The sequence below is a fragment of the Clinocottus analis genome, unplaced genomic scaffold, assembly GCF_023055335.1.
Source record: "Clinocottus analis isolate CAN_PGR_092001 unplaced genomic scaffold, fCliAna1.0.p SCAF_3, whole genome shotgun sequence".
Taxonomy (NCBI): Eukaryota; Metazoa; Chordata; class Actinopteri; order Perciformes; family Cottidae; genus Clinocottus; species Clinocottus analis.
Genome location: NW_027176042.1, coordinates 16494718 through 16514200, shown reverse-complemented (window position 1 = coordinate 16514200; position 19483 = coordinate 16494718). Strand labels below are relative to the sequence as shown.

The window sequence follows — 19483 nt, the reverse complement described above, 5'->3', positions numbered from 1 at the left end:
TACGCAACATCGAACCCTTTTTTGAAAATGCGGGGTGACTGCTATCATCACTGCTGCTTGTCAAGCCATTTAAAGACTGACAGTGACAGGAATGAGCAGCAGTGACACAGATGGTATCTGTCATGTTTAAAGGATGCGTGGTCTGCACATGGCCATGTTGTAAAAGAGAACATCCCTTTCATTTATGGTTTAACCATTTCACACGTGCTCCTCACTCTGGTACGTTTGACTGTCAGTTGATTAGCGAGGAAACGGTCTTTGATTTTTCTTTGGCTAAATATGTAGTATATCTGCTTCCTTCATGTTCGGGACAGAGGAATGTGACGAGAGGGGCTTTTAGCATGTCAGCCTTAGGACCTTCCCTATTGTAAAAATGAATCCCTGAACTCTTGAGTCCCATTAAATGGTTTTTACTTGAGATCAAAAACATTTGAAAAACCTCCATGCATGCACTTTGGCGAGTAAGTGCCCCAAATGAAACACACATACATGCCTTGTTCCTTATGGCTGAAGATAGGACAGTTATCTTGCCGGAGCATTGAGTTAATGCTTGGCCTCCCTGTGACAATTTCATCAGGCCTCCTAAGAAAATATGCATTTGTTTGTGGAAACCTATAAGTTGTCCACAAAGAAGAGGAGGTGGAAAATATCCAAACATGAATATGTTCGTGCAGCTTTAAAGAATGTGAAGCTTGCCTCGTGGTCTTTTTCCATCGCAGGAATTTAACAACCTGTAATCTGAGGCTTCTCTTAACCTAAACTTGTTGGTACCTTGAAATACTTAGGTAATAATTTATTTTTGCATTTCCACTGTATTTTAAAAACGGTGACATTTTTGGTGGTACAACAATAAAAAAGCTAACGCTGGACAGACTGTTATTTGAATGTTCTTTTTGGTCGACAAATGAATAAGGGGTTGAAGGATAGATGACAACCTAAAGTTACATTTATGTGACAATGAGATACCGGTACATGTGACAGTCTGGAAATAAGGTGATAAGTGGCCCGACACGGCGTTCAGTCCCATTAACCACTTGCAGTATTTCAGTTTGCTGCGCACATTGTGATCCTTTATTTTGTTAGTTTAAACTATTTCCCTGCATTGTCTGATTGTGTTGAATTCGGTTAGACACTGAGGAATCTTCTGGTCGTACGTTTTTGTTTCAAACCACTAACAATTGTGTGCTGTGAATGGGCCTTCCCTGCCATCCCTCCCCCGAATACTAACGAGGGCCTGAACAAGCATTCTCAGTTGGTCCCTTTTTAAAGAAGTGGTTCTCCTGATTGATGCTGATTTAGTAGTAAAACAGGGGTTACGTTTGTGTTTGTTGTAACGATCGTTTGTCTTGATGTGGCGACAAATCTGTGTGGCCCATCATGAGCAGCAGAACTGCCAGCAAACCATGAATAATGAAACTTACATTGAGTCTCATGATCAGTGTCAAACATGAATTTACAGGAGCTCGTCCACAAAGCTGGCTGAGAAAATTGGAAACAAACTTGTAAAAAAAGTCGATTTACTTTACGTTTTATTGCATTTTGCAGTGAAAAAGGTTTGATTGACCAGGGCATGTTTTTTTTTTACAAAACAAATTAGCTGTGATCAGTTAGGATCCTCTTTCACAGTTGACAGCTTAATCACAGCAAATATTCCAGGAATATCACACTTTACATTGTTTTCTCAACCTATTCTGTAACGTCAAAGATTTTAACAATCGCCCATCATTCACATGCTTTATCTGCTGTTGTGGTCAGTGCAAAATATGTCCATAAAAGACTATAAAGCCACTAGATTGTAAAATTCAGATGCCCAAGTTTGACCACAGAGAGGTCAAAAGGTGTTTGGATCTGGGCATGAGGTTATATAACTGTTTTATAACGACCAACACATTTGTTTCATCTTATCTAAATCTGGCTCTTACGCTTTTCGAGCAATTTATTTTAGTGGGAGAGAAAAAGTTGTAAAAGTGGCTGATAATGGGATTGTAAATGTCTAGAGGGATCACAAACAGTCTAAATCATTCTCAGGGTTTCCCTTTTCTCTCTGATGAGTTTAACAGGCTACAGCTGAAATAGTTGTGAACAGGTTGTCTGCTTTTGTACTTTACTTGGAAAGATTTACGACGTCTTAGGTTCTAACCCTAAAAACACAGAATGTGAAAAATGTTGTAATGAGCGCGGTTTAGAAACTGTAAACACTGTCAAGTGATGACATAATCTTGCTATTCAGAACATTTGTTTGGATAATTCTTTTACAACACAATTTATCCCATCAGTCATACAACGAACCTCAGTTCAATGGTCCATTCAGTGTTACTGACATGTTTTATATGTTTTTGCCTTTTGGAGGTTTGATCCTGTTTTTTGAGTATTGTTAGCAATCGGCATAACTTCCAGAGCAGCTGAAATGAAGGAGGCCATGAAGATGAAGCCAGCATGCAGGACACATTCTCCTCCTCTTTGTCCTAAAATCCTCTGATTCTTAGTTGTATTACTTCTTCAGTGAAAGAGAGTGAAGCAAGGGATAAGAAAAAGGAAGTCAGAAGGATGTAAATAATTAAACAGTTGAGACATGCATCATGTATCTAGGACCACAACTTATTATTATTATTATTATTATTATTATTATTATTATTATTATTATTATTATTATTCACAATTTGGTAATGATTTTCTTTAAAATGATTGATTAATCTTGTCTATAAAATGTCAGAAAATAGTTTTTTTCATAGCAATGACTAAAGGGTTTTCTTTAGCAGGAATTGTTTCCAATCCCTAATGACAAAAGCATTGATCCTCAAATTTAGTTTGTCTTATCTCTTGTTATTACATCCTGAAACAGTGTGACATATTTATGGGGGGAGGGAGCGTAGCTCTGTTCCTGTAAGGTCAATAAACACACCTCTAATGAGAGGGAGTGCGTTCCAGTCCAAGGGTGGGGTCCATCCTTACCCACCTACCTGCCTTTGCGTCCTGCACAGCACCCTAATCTCCCGTAATTGTGCAGCGTCTGGGCTTCCACCCAGTCTCATTAGGCTCTTTACAGAATTACTGATGAAAGGTCGCTCCTGGTCACGCCGGGGGCGAGGGCATCAAGTTAGCGTAAATTAGCAGTGACAAGAGTTTGCAAAATACAATTAGAGGAATAATCAGCGTGGTCTGATCCCTTCATCTGCCAGTGGTGATTCTCCTCATTGCTCTTACCTTTTCACGCCACTGAAACCTCCATATCTTTACTAAATCTGCCTCTGCTGCTCTCTTGTCCCTCCTTATCAGCTCTAAGTGGAATCGACTGAGCCAAACACTTCTAACCCGTTTCCCCTACACCTACAACATTATCTCTTCTGTTGTATATTATCTCCACATGGAAGCCACAAAGCCCCTGAGGATATGCATCGTAGATTAAATGTGAATCTGGAAAATCTAGATAACAAGAGGAGTCTTCTAAATATGTAATGCATTAGTTTTAGGAGCGAGGTCTTGGTTCAAAAGTATGGAATTTAGCAACATACATTTTTATTGTCATAATTGAAAGTTTAACTGGGAAGATGACATTGACATGAAAGGATTTGCTGGAGAGAAGACCTCTGTTGGGTTTGTTGGAGCTTCAGAAACACTTTGAGGGATATAAAATGATCAACTCGTCACAAAATAACATTATTTCTTTTTCTTTTTATTAAATACTCAATAGGTTGACCTCTTCAGGCCTTTCGATTGTTCAAACTAAACTAATATGTTTGTCATATCCTTGCCTTAAGATGGTGGAAGTATGTAACCTGTGAAGACAAATTGTGAGTTTACTTTTTACTATTTTTAAATGATCAAACCGGTTGGGAACCACCGAATGCATCCTCTGGTTTGGAGAGTGCTCTGCAGTTGCAAACGTACCTCGTCTTCAGGTATCCGACTGTATGCTGCCTCATCTTTGTGATGCTCCGGTCTCATTGCGGCTGGCCTCCTACTTTAGTGCCACGCTGAATAAGGAAACACCACATCTGACACGGACTAATTGTTTTGATGAAAGGAAAATACCACAACCTCATAGCACTGCAAGCAGGTTCAAGCAGGTTTATGCTCTGCTATGAAAAATGAGCCTCTCTAAATTAGATGTAGCTGGTGGGTGGGTGGTGTTTTTGACTGCTGTTCTTTTCAACTTTGAACAACTGTGAAATCATGTAGTGTCACACTTGAACATGTGGAGCAATGTTTTCCTCCTCTGTCCACCTTGAGCATGACAATCTGTCATGTATCTGCCACCGTTTGCACCGCAGGTAAAAGGCTCCAAGCAACTTTCCATCAGTTAGACCCGGCACATACCACAGCAGCATATCTCACACATGCGAGGGAGACAGGCTTGAAACCCAAAGTATTTTTTGGATTCCTGCTGGTCTTCATGTGTCCCAGGAACTCAAAAATTCAAGGGTCAAAGTTGGAAAACACAGGTCCTAACCGGTAGAGCACAGACAGAGCACACGCAAAGGGTCAGAGGGCAATCCCCCGAGGTGTACCAGCTATTTCTTCCTCATGTTCGTCTGCGTGGATCTGAAAATGTTATTCTGGAGACATGCATAGGTTGATGCAGCTGGCCTACATTTTTCTCTGTTATCTAATTCTACTGACAGTAAAAATGAGTGACAGAAGTCAAAAAGCTTTGGATGTCAACAGGTTTGTAAAAGGACAAACCTCTTCCAAGATGTATTGCTTTATCAGCTACCTTTCATCAAATGATTACAGTCATATGAAAGATCTTTGGGATTGTCTCTACCAGTAGACAACAATCCTGCTGGTGGCACATCCAATCCTGCTGGTGGATTTCAGCTCCCTTTGTCTGGGACTGAAGGAGTTGCTGTAGTCAGTCAGCTGTAGGGAAGACGAGGGAACACATTAAAGCTCATAGGAGTGAGATACAGCTGGCTCTTAAGAATGGGGTATCGCATAACACATTAACACACACGAGTGCCTATACTCAAATATGTGCACATGAAACGGACACACAAACTTACCTTGCGATGCACTGAATTTTATCATCAAAACAGATTAGAGGAGTTTAAGACTCAGTGGAGCATAATGTTCACTAAACAAACTCAAATACTAGATTTTAGAGTCTTTGATGTCGCACATGAATCCCTTGCGGTCAGACATGCACAAAAAAATAAAAGTTAGCGCTCAGTGGGGCGGTTAATAAGCTGTACAGAGACTACAGAATCACTTGATTGATATTTTTACCCAAGAGGCAGACGGTGCTTCTCTCAGCACAACAATCTGCTGCTCGTCTGTGGTTTCTTGTCAACACATGCCTTTTGGAAGAAGTGTATAAAAACAAAATACAATTGTTTAAACACAAAGATAAGCAGAGAATTTAGATTGTGCTCGTCTGCATTTTCACATGAGAATCATTCAATAGTAGGAAAGCAATACCCATGGCTGACTTTAATGGTCCTGCACACCCGTAAACAAAGCAAAGACATTTGTGTGTGGATTTTTGTTGACTTCAGCACAGTTTGAGGCTACATCCACACGAATACATTGAGAAACAAAAACAATCTCCCTCCACACGGCAACCTTTGAAAACGCATATCACATGACCATTCTCGTACACTCGGCAGGCCGGTGACGGCATAACAGGAAGCAGATTTTCTACACACTGCAGTTGGTTCAGTTGCAGAAAATACTGTGCAGGAGGAACAGCAATGGTGGGAAAAAAGCTTTATTAAACTTTTTTTTTTTTTTTAATTTCCCACCATCGTGACAAATCAAAAAAGGACACTTTGTGAATGCTAAGACCCAATCAAGTCTACGTCATAGTTTCCAAACTTCTCCGTTTACGCCCGTCCACACTCGGACGTAAACCCAGAGTTTTTAAACGTACCCATGCTCGGAAGCGTTTCGGAGGGCAGCGTGCTGTGGACACTCAGTGTAAAGAGTATGCGTGGAAACGTAGTCGTGTGGACATGGCCTGAGTCTATTTAGAGCCATTAGAGGTACCGCAGTTCAAAACACTTCACCCAGTGTTTCCCATGTGGCGGCCCAGCAAAGTCTCCTCGGTCTCGCCACAGTTTAATAATGAACCACAGATATTGTCACACTTTCCAAATGTCGTGCAAGTTGACACACCGGCTTTAGTTTGGTTTCAAAGTGAAAGTGGCTTGCAGCTCTGGCCGTGTCACATGCTAGCGAACAGCCACTGCTCTCTACTGCTCTAATATGGCAGTTACTCAACTGTCGGAAACCTCAGGATCTACCTCAGGGAAATGCTGTTAGCTCTTTCAGCATGTTTCCCGTAGTTTGCACGATGTGCACCGGAATCCACTTGAAGATCTGAAGGTTCACCCACCATAGTTTTAAAATGATGCCTTTGCCCGCTGGTTTATATTTACAAAAAGGAAACAGGCATTTCAATGGTTATACGCAATGCCGTAACACCATGGTAAGACTTTTTTCCTCTCAACTTAAGACAGATCTTTAATGACTTCATGGAAACATTAAAGGTTTGAGAGGAGGTACAAACATCTAACGTCAAACATCAGTGGATAAACATCATGTGCGTGGTTGGTCCTTTGTCATTAAGGGAAAGTTTTTAAACTTGGTTTAAGGAAATCCTCACCACGTCCGACTAATAGTGCCACTTAACAGCAACTCAGCTGGCACACTGGCCACAATTACAGGGCTTTGAGAAGGAACTCGTACCCACAACTGGCACAAAGAATGCATCACGTTGGACCAGGGACATTATTGGACGCTCACAGCATACATAGTTTCCTGGTGTAAGTCAGTGCGTTGAACCAGAGTGAAATATGTTTTGCTGGCACTTCGACAACTAAAGTGTGGTTCTCTTCGTCTTTGAATTATTATATTGCGACAGCTGTGTTTTAGTTCCATGATGAATGAGAGCAGAGCAGAATCAGAGTGTTAACTTGACAAACATCCAGCAGCACATCTGGGCTATTATTGATGTAGCAGGAGATTAACAGCAGGGGGCAATGTTGAATTTGAGCGGATGCCTTTCAAAAGAGAAGAATAGAAAGAAATCCATTCGACTATAGTCTTATTTTACATAAAATCACAGTCTTGCAAATAATTGTCTCCTTTAGTTTTAAATGTATGTATTGTCTAGTCTAAAGGATTTGTATGACCTAAATTAATTAGTCATTACCCCTCCACCTCCTAAAGCTTTGCCTCCTGAAATAGTGCACACTGACAGAAAACATGTCTAATCTTTTGTGCTTTCGTACATTCTGTTTGATTTAATTACTAATTCATGTAGACGTCTGTATCCTAAATCCTCAGAATGTCATTGTTTCCCTCATGTGCGTACACTCTGCTTGTGAAGGGAGCAGACTTCTCGCTTTCCGCTCTTGTTGGCCTGCAGTCTACCTGTAAATGTTACCGCACAGAGACAGTAGTCTGGCAGAAAAGCATTACAAGGAAACCTTAGAGCTAAAGTACTTCCACAATAATGTAGACACAATGACCCAAACCGCAGCAGTAATGCTTAGATAAAACATTTAAAAGGTTGCTTTGGGATTTGTATGATACCTGACTCCAGGAGTTATAGGGTGCATAACATAAGTTTCATATTAAAGTTTGTTAGGTTGGGGGAGCATATTTCACCAATGCATGAGTTTCATTTGAGCTTCTGTCGGGCATTCTTGCCTGTGGGACGGATAAAGGAAACGTGTCCTGTAAGAGATGCAAAGGTGGGTTTATTTATGTAAACAAGGCTACTCCAAGTACTGCACATGACACGCAAAAAAGGCATTCGGACAAGATATAAAATGGACAGTAGGCAATATAAAAAAAGAAGTACATGTATGTTACTTAAATATAAAAAATAACAATGTAAAAGTAAGCTAAAAAGAATAGGATTAAACAGGATATATAAAATACGAGTGCAGCTACAGTACAGTGCAATATATGAATAAATGGTCTCAGTCTTATAACTGGACACCAGCAGGACTGACCTTTCGAAAATACCCTTTTAAAAAGCATTTTAAGGGTCAGTTATACTTAAGGTCAAAGGCGCGAGGATGAGTTTCCTGTGAAAGTGTGAGAAGCAAATTGTGAGTTCCTTGTTGATAGACGGGTGGTTTGTTCATCAGACAAGATGTTGTCATGCGCCGTCCTGCTGCGGCTGCATGTGTAGCTCAGTCGCAGAGGAATTCACGACTGAATGAAACCTTTAGCCAATCTTTATCACACCTGGTAAAGGAAAGCAGCTGTAAGGACAGCGGGGAATACAGCCTGGAATGAACGCTAGCAAAGCCCATTATTACACCAGCAGGCGTTTAGATCAGGACCCTAAAAGGAAACAGGTTAGGCTCTCCTTGGCCCCCCCTTTTCTCCTGATACCCCGATGAATACTGCAATTTTACGACCCATGACCCTTCCTGAGATGATATCAGAGGTCTGTTGGTTTTTATCGGCCCCTCATGGTCCACGGAGACATTGGCCCCCGCCGTCCCGGGAGCAGTGGCTGTCGTCCTTATCGCAGGAAGTCACACAATACAGCAGAGGAATGTAGAGTTTTGTCACAGCTGAACTTGCAGAAACTCAATCAAGAGATTTAGTTTTCAAAATCAAAGTTTTTGTTTTGAATTCTTGACCTGATTGCTTTGGGACACTTCAGGGAAATCCACAAGAAGACATAACAGCTCTGAGCAATTTGGCACAATATTTGTTATCCAATTGGAACAATGCCCAGAAATGTCACACAGACATGATGAATAACAGAATATTCCAGGGTTTTCCATTATGGCATTTTTTAGCCAAAAAGATTGTGACTTTTTGTGATTAATTTGGTCAATAGACGCCTAAACAGTAGTCGCACAAAGTGAACTATGGCATTTGCTGTGTGGAATTGCGTCTCTGCTTTCCCCAATGTTCCTGGTTTGTGTCATAACAATTGAATAAAAACTCTTGCAAGATTGTTACCGTAAGCTTTTATTATGGGTTTAATAAGTTGTCGGGTATTGAGTCTCGAGTTTGTGCAAGTTTTTGCAATTTGTTGGATACCGTCTCTAGATTAAAAAAAATATGTAATTTGTTGATAATGAGTTGACAAAAATGTGGTTTGATCAATGACCATTGTCAGATATAGTAGTGTTTTCAATATTATAAATATCATTTCTTTTGGTTCTGAACTGAAGGTCTGTAAAATGTCTTGAATGAATTAGTTTTCTGCCAACTAATACCTTTAGCTTACTGAATGTTGTATCTTTTCAGTCTTATTTCTTTATTTGTTAATTCAAAAAGAATTATTGACAGTTTACAATCATTAATAATGGAAATAATCACAAGTTGCATCCCCTTTGCGTTGCACAAAGATTCATATTTAGACAGGAAGCATGCGCTGGGCTGTACAAATGTTTGTCGTAAACGGCACAATGTTTTATTAAAAGCGCTAAATCAAGGAATCCTCACCTTTGATTCCCACAAAATGGTGAAAGAGTCACGTGTGATTCTCCCTGCATGGGTTCTTACCTGAGTTTTGGACTTTGACCCTGACCTCGGGCATAAATTGGGCAAACTACAATGGTTCAGGCATGTGATTTCTTTTTGGAAAACGTGCACGCCGAACCCCTGTGGGCTCGGGTCAGAGAGAAGAAACCGTGGTGATCTGATCTTCGAGGGAAGGGGGTTGCTCTTAAAACATGCTTCTGTTTTCTGAAGGAGGATACAGCTCTTGTTTCGCTCATTTGGATGTGTCTGCTAGAGTCTGCTGGAGGTTGAGTTTAGTAATGGATTGATGAGTGAGTGAGGGTGACAACTTGAAATGCTCCCTGTAGTCTGATGCAGCTTCTGCTGCAACCCCATCTCTTCAGAAGTCCTTGAGTTTAACATTCAGGGAAAATTACTTTTACGTCTAGGAAAGTTTCTGTTTTGAATATAGCTTGTATTTACTCGCAAAGAGATATATTGATAATATTTCCATGATACAACCACCATTTTCTGGTTCATCTCTCTTTTTTTGCTTTTTTTTGGCAGAAACTCACAAAAATCTAATTTAAGATGGTCAGATAGTAATAGAATAAAAGCATGTGGATGGTTTACCTCATTTGAGTTTCTTCTACTTTTTGATCCACTGTAGTTTCCAGTGTTGTGTTTTGTATTCGGACCCGTAGCGGTTCAACATTCCTGTCTATTAGACATAAATGATGAGCGTGACACTGACTGCCACACAGGTGTGTGGCCTCAGGGGGGAAGAGGGGGAGCTGGACGTCGTCTTCCACAAACACACACTCCACGCAAACACTCTCCTACTGAAAATCTCCCCACAGAATACCTGCTTTAATCTTGCTTTTGACCTCAGGTCACCATCACTTGTTTGCTTATTTCTGCATCATTTTATTCAAACCTGCTGTTATGATAGTGCTTATTCAGCAAGTTAAATGATTGGTACTTAAAGGCAGATGCTCTCTCTCATCCCAGGACCCAGACTCATTAAATCAAGAGCTTGTGGTGAAGTGTTCAAATAAAACTTGGTGAGGATCCCAAAGTGGGTCATTAGCTGCAATTCATCTTGTCTCTGGTAATGTATTTATCAGCAGTTATGTTTTGTAGTATAATAAAATGTATTCTTGATGTTAAAGGTGACATTTCATTCCATATGTGTGTCATTCAGGATTTAATAAAAGTTTAAACACTTGGAAATAGAAAGAGTGCAGTATTTTTGGTGCGAACATTTCCAGATGCTGTAAACTGAGAGGGAAATTGTTTAATTGGCTGGTTAAACGCTGGCATTACAATGCACCAACATTTACTTGAGGGGGGGAAAATCAAGCAATTTCCTTTGCATTTGGACTCTACCCCTGTACAGTAACTCTCCTCTTTTATGGACATAGCGAAGGTTTGCTGCTTAGTGCCAAGCTCCTTTCTATTTTTCTCCACGGCTTTCAGTTTTCAGTCCAAGATTCCTTCTGCATGGCAAACCAATGTCATCAAGTTTAAAAGTACGCTGTGAGCATTATGTCCCCTGACAAACCCCCATGTCAACAAAATCTAACATTAATGCATACAATTTTGAGTTGCATCCAAAAACTGCAGTGAAAAGGGGAACAACCTGAAACACTCGACATTACGCAGACGCTCTGTAGCTCAAATGATGGTATATGCTGACCTGTCGGCACATGGATCTAAAATGAGTCATTATGCGTAGTTTGGGAACTGGATGAACTGTTTTTTACGTAACTTGGTTGATGACAGCTCTGGCAGAAGATTTAGCTGATGGAAATGACTTGGAGAAACTGTGTGATCTTGTTGAAGTGTTTTGGAGGTCCTTATTCATGTCGGAGGAAGTTAAAGGTGACAAGGCCAACATATACATGCTGCATATTTCCTTGTGTCCCTCTCAATGTATTACTAATTTGTATTGTGTTTTGGATGTATTGCATGTATTTTTCCTCTTGCTTGAGTTGGTACTACGGAGACAAGTTAAATGATGGAAACGGAGCACAACGTTTACCACAGTCATTCTTATGAATATCCAGGCACTTAAGCTCTTTACTCATTTTCCACATTTTCAAAAGCTAGATTAAAATGAATTTACGGAAAACATTTGAAACCTAATCAAGCTGACGTGAAAAGGAAGATGCATTTATTCTTAACTTTATCCTTGTTTCTCCCTGTCAGATGTTAATGAATGCGAGGAGACCAATGGCGCCTGTGAGGCTCTCTGCTGCAACACCATTGGAAGTTACTACTGCAGGTGCCCTTCTGGACAAAAACTGAATGAAGATGGCAAAACTTGTCAAGGTGAGTCCTCTACTATATTTGTTTGGTTGTGGAGCTGGATTATACATTAATATCAATATAAGTAGTATGATACCAGTGTGTGGGGTTCTGGTTAGCACACTTTATAGCTATCATGATCTCAGATGCCGCCTTTCTGAGATTTGTTTTCTCTGTCTGGTTATTGGTTTCTCATTACGACACTCAAAATGGTCTCGAGTGGTCCTCACCAAAAAAAGGTATAGTATTGAAATATTCTGTGGTAAAATCAGACATTACATCAGGTTTTGCCAGTATTGCTCATCTTGAGATGACACCATGTAGTCTGACCTCTAATCCTGAAATAACCTTCATCTGACTTTGTGTCATTACTCCACTCACCCTTCACTCCTGTTAAATGTTTTTATTCATGTTAGCATGAGGAATGGCAATGTCAGTCACTTTAGTCCAGTCCAATATATCTTATTATTTATTATATTAAACCTATTTCAGATTTTGACGTGACGTGCTTATTGGCAAAACTCAGAGCTGTTGAATCTTAGTCTTATTGAAGCAGTTTATGTTCTTGGATGATTATGGAACAACCTTTTTCATTTTAAACATACCGAGCCCGTAATGGTTTACCTTGCAAATAATTAGTGTCAGTGTCTTTACTTCGATCGGGTTTTGGTCCATTATTTTGTATTATTTTTGCTCATGTCTATGTTAACGTTCATGGAGTTTTATTGTGAATTGTATTACAAGCTCAGTGAATGTAGATTATACAACCAGTTAACATCAAGACCATATAATTTCAACCCAAATTAAATGTTCAGATCTTTTTCTAACTTGTAGACTGTAGATGATCAAATAATGTTGGCTCCTGAGGTTTCATGACTCTAAATGTCTGCCCAGCATCTCTGAACCACAGCTTACCAAAACTGAGCTTCTTCCCAAACATTTTCCCATGAGATTCCCATTTTGCTCCATCATAGTTTGATGTTTCTGATTAGGAAATCTCTGCGAGTGGTTGGTTCAATCAGAATAATGATTCCTCTGTGCAGCGGCCAAGCCTAGAGAAGAGAGCTCGGAGTGCTCTGCAGTAAGGATGTCTGCTGGAGGAACCAGTGAAAGATCTGATCCAGGTCACGGTTATTAGGAGAGTCAAGGGGAACGTTGTCACAGCTGGCTTTCATAGCCCTCTGCTCTGCGCCACTCTTGTATATTGGAAGAAAACAGCTACCCGCAGCATTAATGTCCTAATTGTCTGTAATTGGCAGCAGTATTAACAGAAGTAAAAGAAGCTGGATGAATGCAGTGGATGTTTAAGTAAGCGCTGCATGTGTGGCACTGGGTCTGCAGAAAGTGATCAGGTTTCTGTCTTCATGAGAGCCTGAAGCTGGGAGGGCTGCAGAGTCCAAGCCTGCACGAGTCCAGATGAGACAAGATCCATTCATTTAGCTCCTAAAAATAAATGGTTCTGGGGAGTTGGATCATACACAACCGCACTACTACTTTGGAGGAATCCTGTCCTTGGCAACATGCTTTAATATTTTTGATGAAAGACATCTGCTGTGGGATGTCAATGTGAAGACGGCTGCCATAGACAGAAACGAACAAATGCATCTTTTGTTCAGTGCAAAAACAAATAAAAGGAAAGCAAAATTAAATATTGAATTTCAATTTAATCTGTTGTGGACGGTGTTCTAGATTTAATTTAAGCCTTTATTTTTTTATTTTCAATAAGCGGCGTTGATACAAATGGCTCTGATCAAAGTGGACGAAGCCAACAGTAACTGCTGTCGTGCTGAGCGCAGTGCAGCAGTGTCAACACTTTAGCCATCATGCCGAATGAACTTGATCCCTCGGACCAATAAGAGCGTGAACGTGGAAGTTATGGTCTGCCAGTGTTTGGCACCTGTCTCAACAGTGAGCTTGAGGAGTGTGTGAGTAACGTCTTCCAAAATCAGCAGGTATTTATTAAATGCCCTTGTTAACTGTAAGAGTTGCAGTTCCTGGAAAGATTTTTTTTTTTTAAATGTGTTGCCATGTTCTTTATGGGATATTTCTTTTATTGTATTCTGATTCCTTTACTCAGACTTGGAGCCATAGCTGTAAGATGCATTGCCAATCATTTGCCTGAGTGGACTGCATTCCTTCTCACCTGGCTTGCAACACTGTCCACATGATGCTGAAGTCAGCACAAATACACATTTAATGTGCGATGATGTGTCCAGACGAGTTGTGAATATGTCTGCGTGTGGTGAGACAAAAACAATCTGCATCAGATTTCTGCTGGTCTGTCTGAGCTTGAGTCCTTCTCGGATGATTGTGGCCTGATGTAATGACTGCACAGGTGTATGTTACAGGAGGCTTATGTTCGCATTGTTTCGAAGACAGGTCATAAGAAGAGAAGCTCACAGTCATGGCATCCCGCAGAGGTCTTGTAAGGACCATTTCTGTTCAAATCACGGAAGTGATGCTGACCATGAACAGGCTTGGCACTTTATAACCTCTATAAAGTGCCGTCACGGTCCTGCTTCTGTGTTTGTGTATGTATTGGCACCAGATGAGAGTACATAGTGCTTAGCTCCGAAATAGTCAATTTCACTGCAAGGCTCATTAACTGTTTCAGATGTTTGGATTATAAATACTGGATTTGTCGTCTGGCACTTATCTCATTTGGCTTTCCCTTAGTGGCATTTTTTTTTAATGCATGTGAATGTCAAAAGAAACATATACATGTACATCTTTCTGTCTGTTCGCTTTCTTTATTCTCCAACAACAAAGTTATGTGCACTTACATCTCGTTTTTTATCGCATCATATTCTTTGAAAAATACAGTGGCCCATAAGTAAAATGTAGTACATCATTGAGAGAAATACCCCAATCAATGCTGGCTATTAAAATGCAGAATTATGTATTTGTAGTTCATGCAAGTCTGGATATGCCTTTTTCTAATATGTAGGGTAGGATGAGAGGTAAATCTCTGGAGAAGGGGAGAGAGAGGAGGACCTTTTTATGTGATGGACATTTAGTTTGAGTAGATGGGAGGGTGAAAGAGAGAGGGGGATGGACAGAGACAAATCAGGAGGCAGAGGGAATAAAAAGTAGTTACAATGTTACATCAAACCAGGTTTTAGCATGTGCAGAACTGGTCATGCATTTAAACTTTTCATAGCTATAGTACTGAACAACAATTGATTTGATTCTTCACAGTAAATCCCTCAACTTTTGTTTAAGGTCTCTGTGAGGCATTACGTTTCTTTTTTCGACCATGGCTTTGTCATCAGGATGGTGGATTTACATTTTGGTTTCAGTTGAAGTGATGGCATGTGTGACATCTGCTGCGAACTATCCACATAACTACTATAGGAGGATCAGCTGTTATCAGCCGTACTGTTACCATGGATACCATGGCCACAACCGGGGCTACCCTGCAGCCGGTAAGTCATCATTTCACCCTCAAACTGCAGATGAAGCTGCGACCGCAGTGTTTGATGCTTCAACTCTGGGTCCATCCTCGAGAGGAGTAGTTTGATTATTCACAGTTAAATTATTAAGTTTTACAAAGTGAGTAACACTTTGATTTTTATCTTATGTTACTCTTTTAAAAGAAGAGGGATAATTATGGTCACATAGTTTTTTAAATATATATGTATATATACATATCTATGTATTAAATCCTTTAATACATAAGTAGGGTGTTATTTACAGTAGTCGGAGTATCTGTTGGTAGTTTATCCAGACTGGCTTATCAGCCCCACTGATAATGTGTCTGCTGCGAGCGCTGTCTGGCACTGCCCAGAGACTTTGTCTCTGATCAGAGTAGGGGAGGATTGCTTTACCAACAAAGATTAGAGCACATGAAAACATGAACTATGAATCATGAGAGACGCTTTGTGACGCTAACACAAACGGGGCTAGATACCAGATACATTCTCGACAGATTATGTCAATATTATTTTGACTGAATATTTCTTTTCAAGTTTGGCAGGACTACAGCGCTCAGGGATTTATGCACAAGATGGAACATATTTAATATTTATTATTACCATATTGCTGATAATCCCTCTGATCTCCTGTGTTACTTAGATACAAGTCTTGGACTTAAATCAAGGCTGTTCAAAAATAATGTATCTTCTGCACACAATAAACAAATCACCTTTCAGAAATGGACCGAAATAGTTTTCCATGAAGCCGACACCGTGCTGTAGGTGGCTGCGGGTAGAGAATTAATGCGCCTTCTGAAAAAGCCAACGTCTGCGGAGGCTTTGGCTCTCAGCTCGCGGTGGATCATGTTCTGGAAGTGGAAACCGGGCTGGAGGGGCTTCACTGACTGTGCGCTGGAGTCAACAAGGGAACAGCAGCTCCATAACACTGGACCTATGTTATGAAAAACCAAACCAAAGGACGGCATACAGCATGGATGGAAAAAAGAAAGAACGGCTTCTGCCAGCTTTCCTGGACGAAGTGGAACTGAAATTTGGCAGCGCAGAGACTAAGAAGAGGAAAGTTTAGAAGCTCATTTCCGCCCCAAAGGCTATATTTGAAAATGACGTTGGATATTATTATGAGTGGATGAGTTCCGGAGAAGGATATTCCTTTTTAATTTAGTCTTGGATAGGTTTTACTGGAACAATTAAGTAGATTCGAGTCTCTTAATGTTCATAACCTGCATGTTTGTTCTTATCCTAACCCTATCCTTGTTTTTATTATAAGGAGCAAGGTCTGTGTTTTATGAATCACATTGACCACCAAGATTTTGCAATTTTCAACCCTGCTTCCCCCATCACGTTGGATAACATCGGAGTGATATGTTATGTGTCTTCTACCTGACTTATGGGCTACTAATTGATCAAATAGTGTTTGTGTGTACTGCGGGAACATGTCGACAAGGATGTGGTGGTCTGTAATGTGCATGATGAGGCTCAGATGTAGACTATCTCCTTGCCATGCTGCCTCCATCCCACACAGCGTGACAAAGCCCTATGGAGGCTTAATTCACTCCTTATGCTCCAGAGATTTATATTTGTTCACCACTGGCAACGAGAAATACATCCTTGAAGGGATAGTTTGGCTTTTTTTTGCCTGAAAAAATCTATATCAGTTTATCAGAATATCACACGGAATTCACACACAAACACAAACTAAATGATTGAGGCAGCGGTGGACCAGCAACACCTGCGTTCTGTGAGCTAAAACGATAAAGGAGTCCAACTAAAGAAAGCATAGATGGATATATTGACTTCCCCCTTGGAAAAGACTGTCTGACAGCAAGGGAAAGCAATGCAAATAGTCTTAATATAGCGTACACTTAAACTGATATAGATTTTTTCCACAGCAGCACATAACTTTGCTCCCGCTCCTGCCTGCCGCTCTGTGCCGACCGCCACACAGACTATAGATGCAAACCTTATATAACTGCTATAGAAAGGGGGAGTTTGTAAAGATGAACACAGTGAGAATTGGTGCACTTTGCAATTCACCTCGGGTCTAAAGAAAGTTTCAGCATCTTTTCATGCTCAAACCATCGTTTTGGTTTTCCAGCCAACTAACAACAAAAAAAGACTCTCTGTACGCTCCCTGTCCAGTACGAATCAGCAGACATCGTCAGCAACTAGATGTTGAACACAGTGCAGCATTTAGCAGCTTAAGAGCTAGAGATTTTCCTCACAGGCTGCTGGAGATCAATATAGAGCTAAAAGGAGGACGTACATTGGACTTGTTTTCACCAGGTGGTCCAATACACAATGCCAAATAAGTACTAATGTTGCTGCGTACCTGCTGAAAGTGTTCATATGAAACTGTTTTAGGTTTGCCAAATCTTAAACTTCAAAGGTCGATTTAAATAAAGTAGAAACTTTTAAAGGCTAATAAAATTAAAATTATTCAGAAAAAAGATGCAGCAACATCATGCATGTATCCATCTATTATCTACACCCTGTTATTATTTCACATTCATATTCAAATCACATACTTTCCCCTCACTAGCTTGTTTTTTGGCTGTGGGAGAAAACTGCACTGAGAGGCAAAATATGAAGGCGACTGCATACATGTATTTATTTGCAAATTATTCTTCCCACAGAGGCTACAAGACTGTCTATTGTTTTGGGGGGAAAGGGATTATCAGTGTGATGAATGTTTAGAAAATGATTTGTTTTTATATACTGAACTGTTTGGTTAACACAGTGCGAGAAGACAAACGTATGGTCATTAGTGAGACAAAACAAGAGACAATAAAAATATATATATAATGATATTATTTCTAACTATTATAAAACTAGCTGTTTTTTCACTTAAATTTCTCCAAATTCTTGAAATAGTTTCTTGCTGTAAATAGCTGCCTGGATTTAGCGATGCACTAAACGGCACATTTAACCCGGCGCTGACTAATAGACTTTTATGATGTGTTGGCTGTTTTTGAACATCCAAACAGCCCTTTTAATGTATCGCATCGTGGTTTTTTTAATCAGCCAGCAACATTTCCAGTAACTTGTCACCAGCTGGAGGTGAGGTGGGTTTGACTTTATGTCCTAATTTCCCTGATAATTTTGGCAGCCAATTAGCAGAAGTCCAAACATATCAGGCCTTTACTAACCAGCTCAGATCTCACAGGGAGTCTGCTGTGAAACTCAGACAACAATTTATTAGTCTTTGCCCCCTAAAATAAGAAATGTTAAGGAACACTGCTTAATTCATTTGGAATCTGGTCACATGCAAGGCAGTTATGTTTCTCTCGCCATCACTTTCCCAGACACTTTCTTTTAATTGTTTATAATCTCAAGGCATGGCTGAGAGGAATGTGTATGTTTTGCATCCTCTGATTTTAAGCTTCCATATGTTTGCTGCACCCAAGGGACTCTGACAAGAAGCAAAGGAATTTAAATGTGGGTTTAAATGTTCAGTAGTTGTTCCCACATGGGGGGATTTGTTTGTTTGAGCTGCAATGCACTTTGTAGAACACTTTCCCTTCTCATCCATCATCTCCTTTCCTCTCGGAGTACATCCTTCCTTATCCTAAAACCTGCGTTAAATTCCTCCCTCAGCTTGGCAGCTCATGTGGTCTTTATTCTTGGGGCCAATTTTTTTCTCATAATGACAGGATTTAGTTAAATTGCACTAATTTCTCTCCATTCGTTTTCCTTCTGTCTGCTTCCGTCTTTTTTTTTCCCCTCCTTACCTACAGATATCGATGAGTGCCAGGTCCATAATGGAGGCTGCCAGCACAGATGTGTGAACACCAGAGGCTCCTACTACTGTGAATGCCACCCAGGCTCTCGCTTGCACGTGGACGGCCGCACCTGCCTGGGTACGAAACATTCGACGTGTAGCAGCGCTTACATTGTAGAAGCGGAAAAAAACAGAAGTCAGGGGTCTACAGACTGAAATAATACTTATAACAAGGAATTTGTGTGAGTGTTATTTCTTTGTTTTTTGTATCATATGTTTTTGAGATGGGGACTTTATCATGTCAACCACACAAAGCCCAATTGTGAGATGATTCAAATAATATTTGCTGGTAAAACCACACAGAGTAACAGTCCGATTAGTTTTCATTCCCTCCACTGGATATCTTGTAGAAAGACATTTCTGATATATCCTGAAGCACATTTGTATAAGGCCCAAACAAACTGATGATTTCATGATTTACTAATCGGCTATGAGTCTATCTATTATTGGTTGGCAGATAGACTGTGAGAAAATTGTAAAAATGTCCAACACACAATTTCCTTGAGTCCAAAGTGTCATTAAATTGCTTATTCCGTTTAACCAA

General features: G+C 40.2%; 1 protein-coding gene across 2 annotated transcripts in view; it reads left to right on the top strand.

Annotated features, from left to right (window-relative positions):
• megf6b (multiple EGF-like-domains 6b) overlaps nt 1-19483 on the top strand; it is a 54252-nt gene that overhangs the window by 16337 nt on the left and 18432 nt on the right. For both annotated transcript variants that reach the window (XM_068593679.1, XM_068593678.1), the window contains exons 5-6: nt 11629-11751; nt 18896-19018. In XM_068593679.1, the coding sequence (XP_068449780.1) occupies nt 11629-11751; nt 18896-19018 (246 nt within the window). The remainder of the gene's footprint in view (nt 1-11628; nt 11752-18895; nt 19019-19483) is intronic.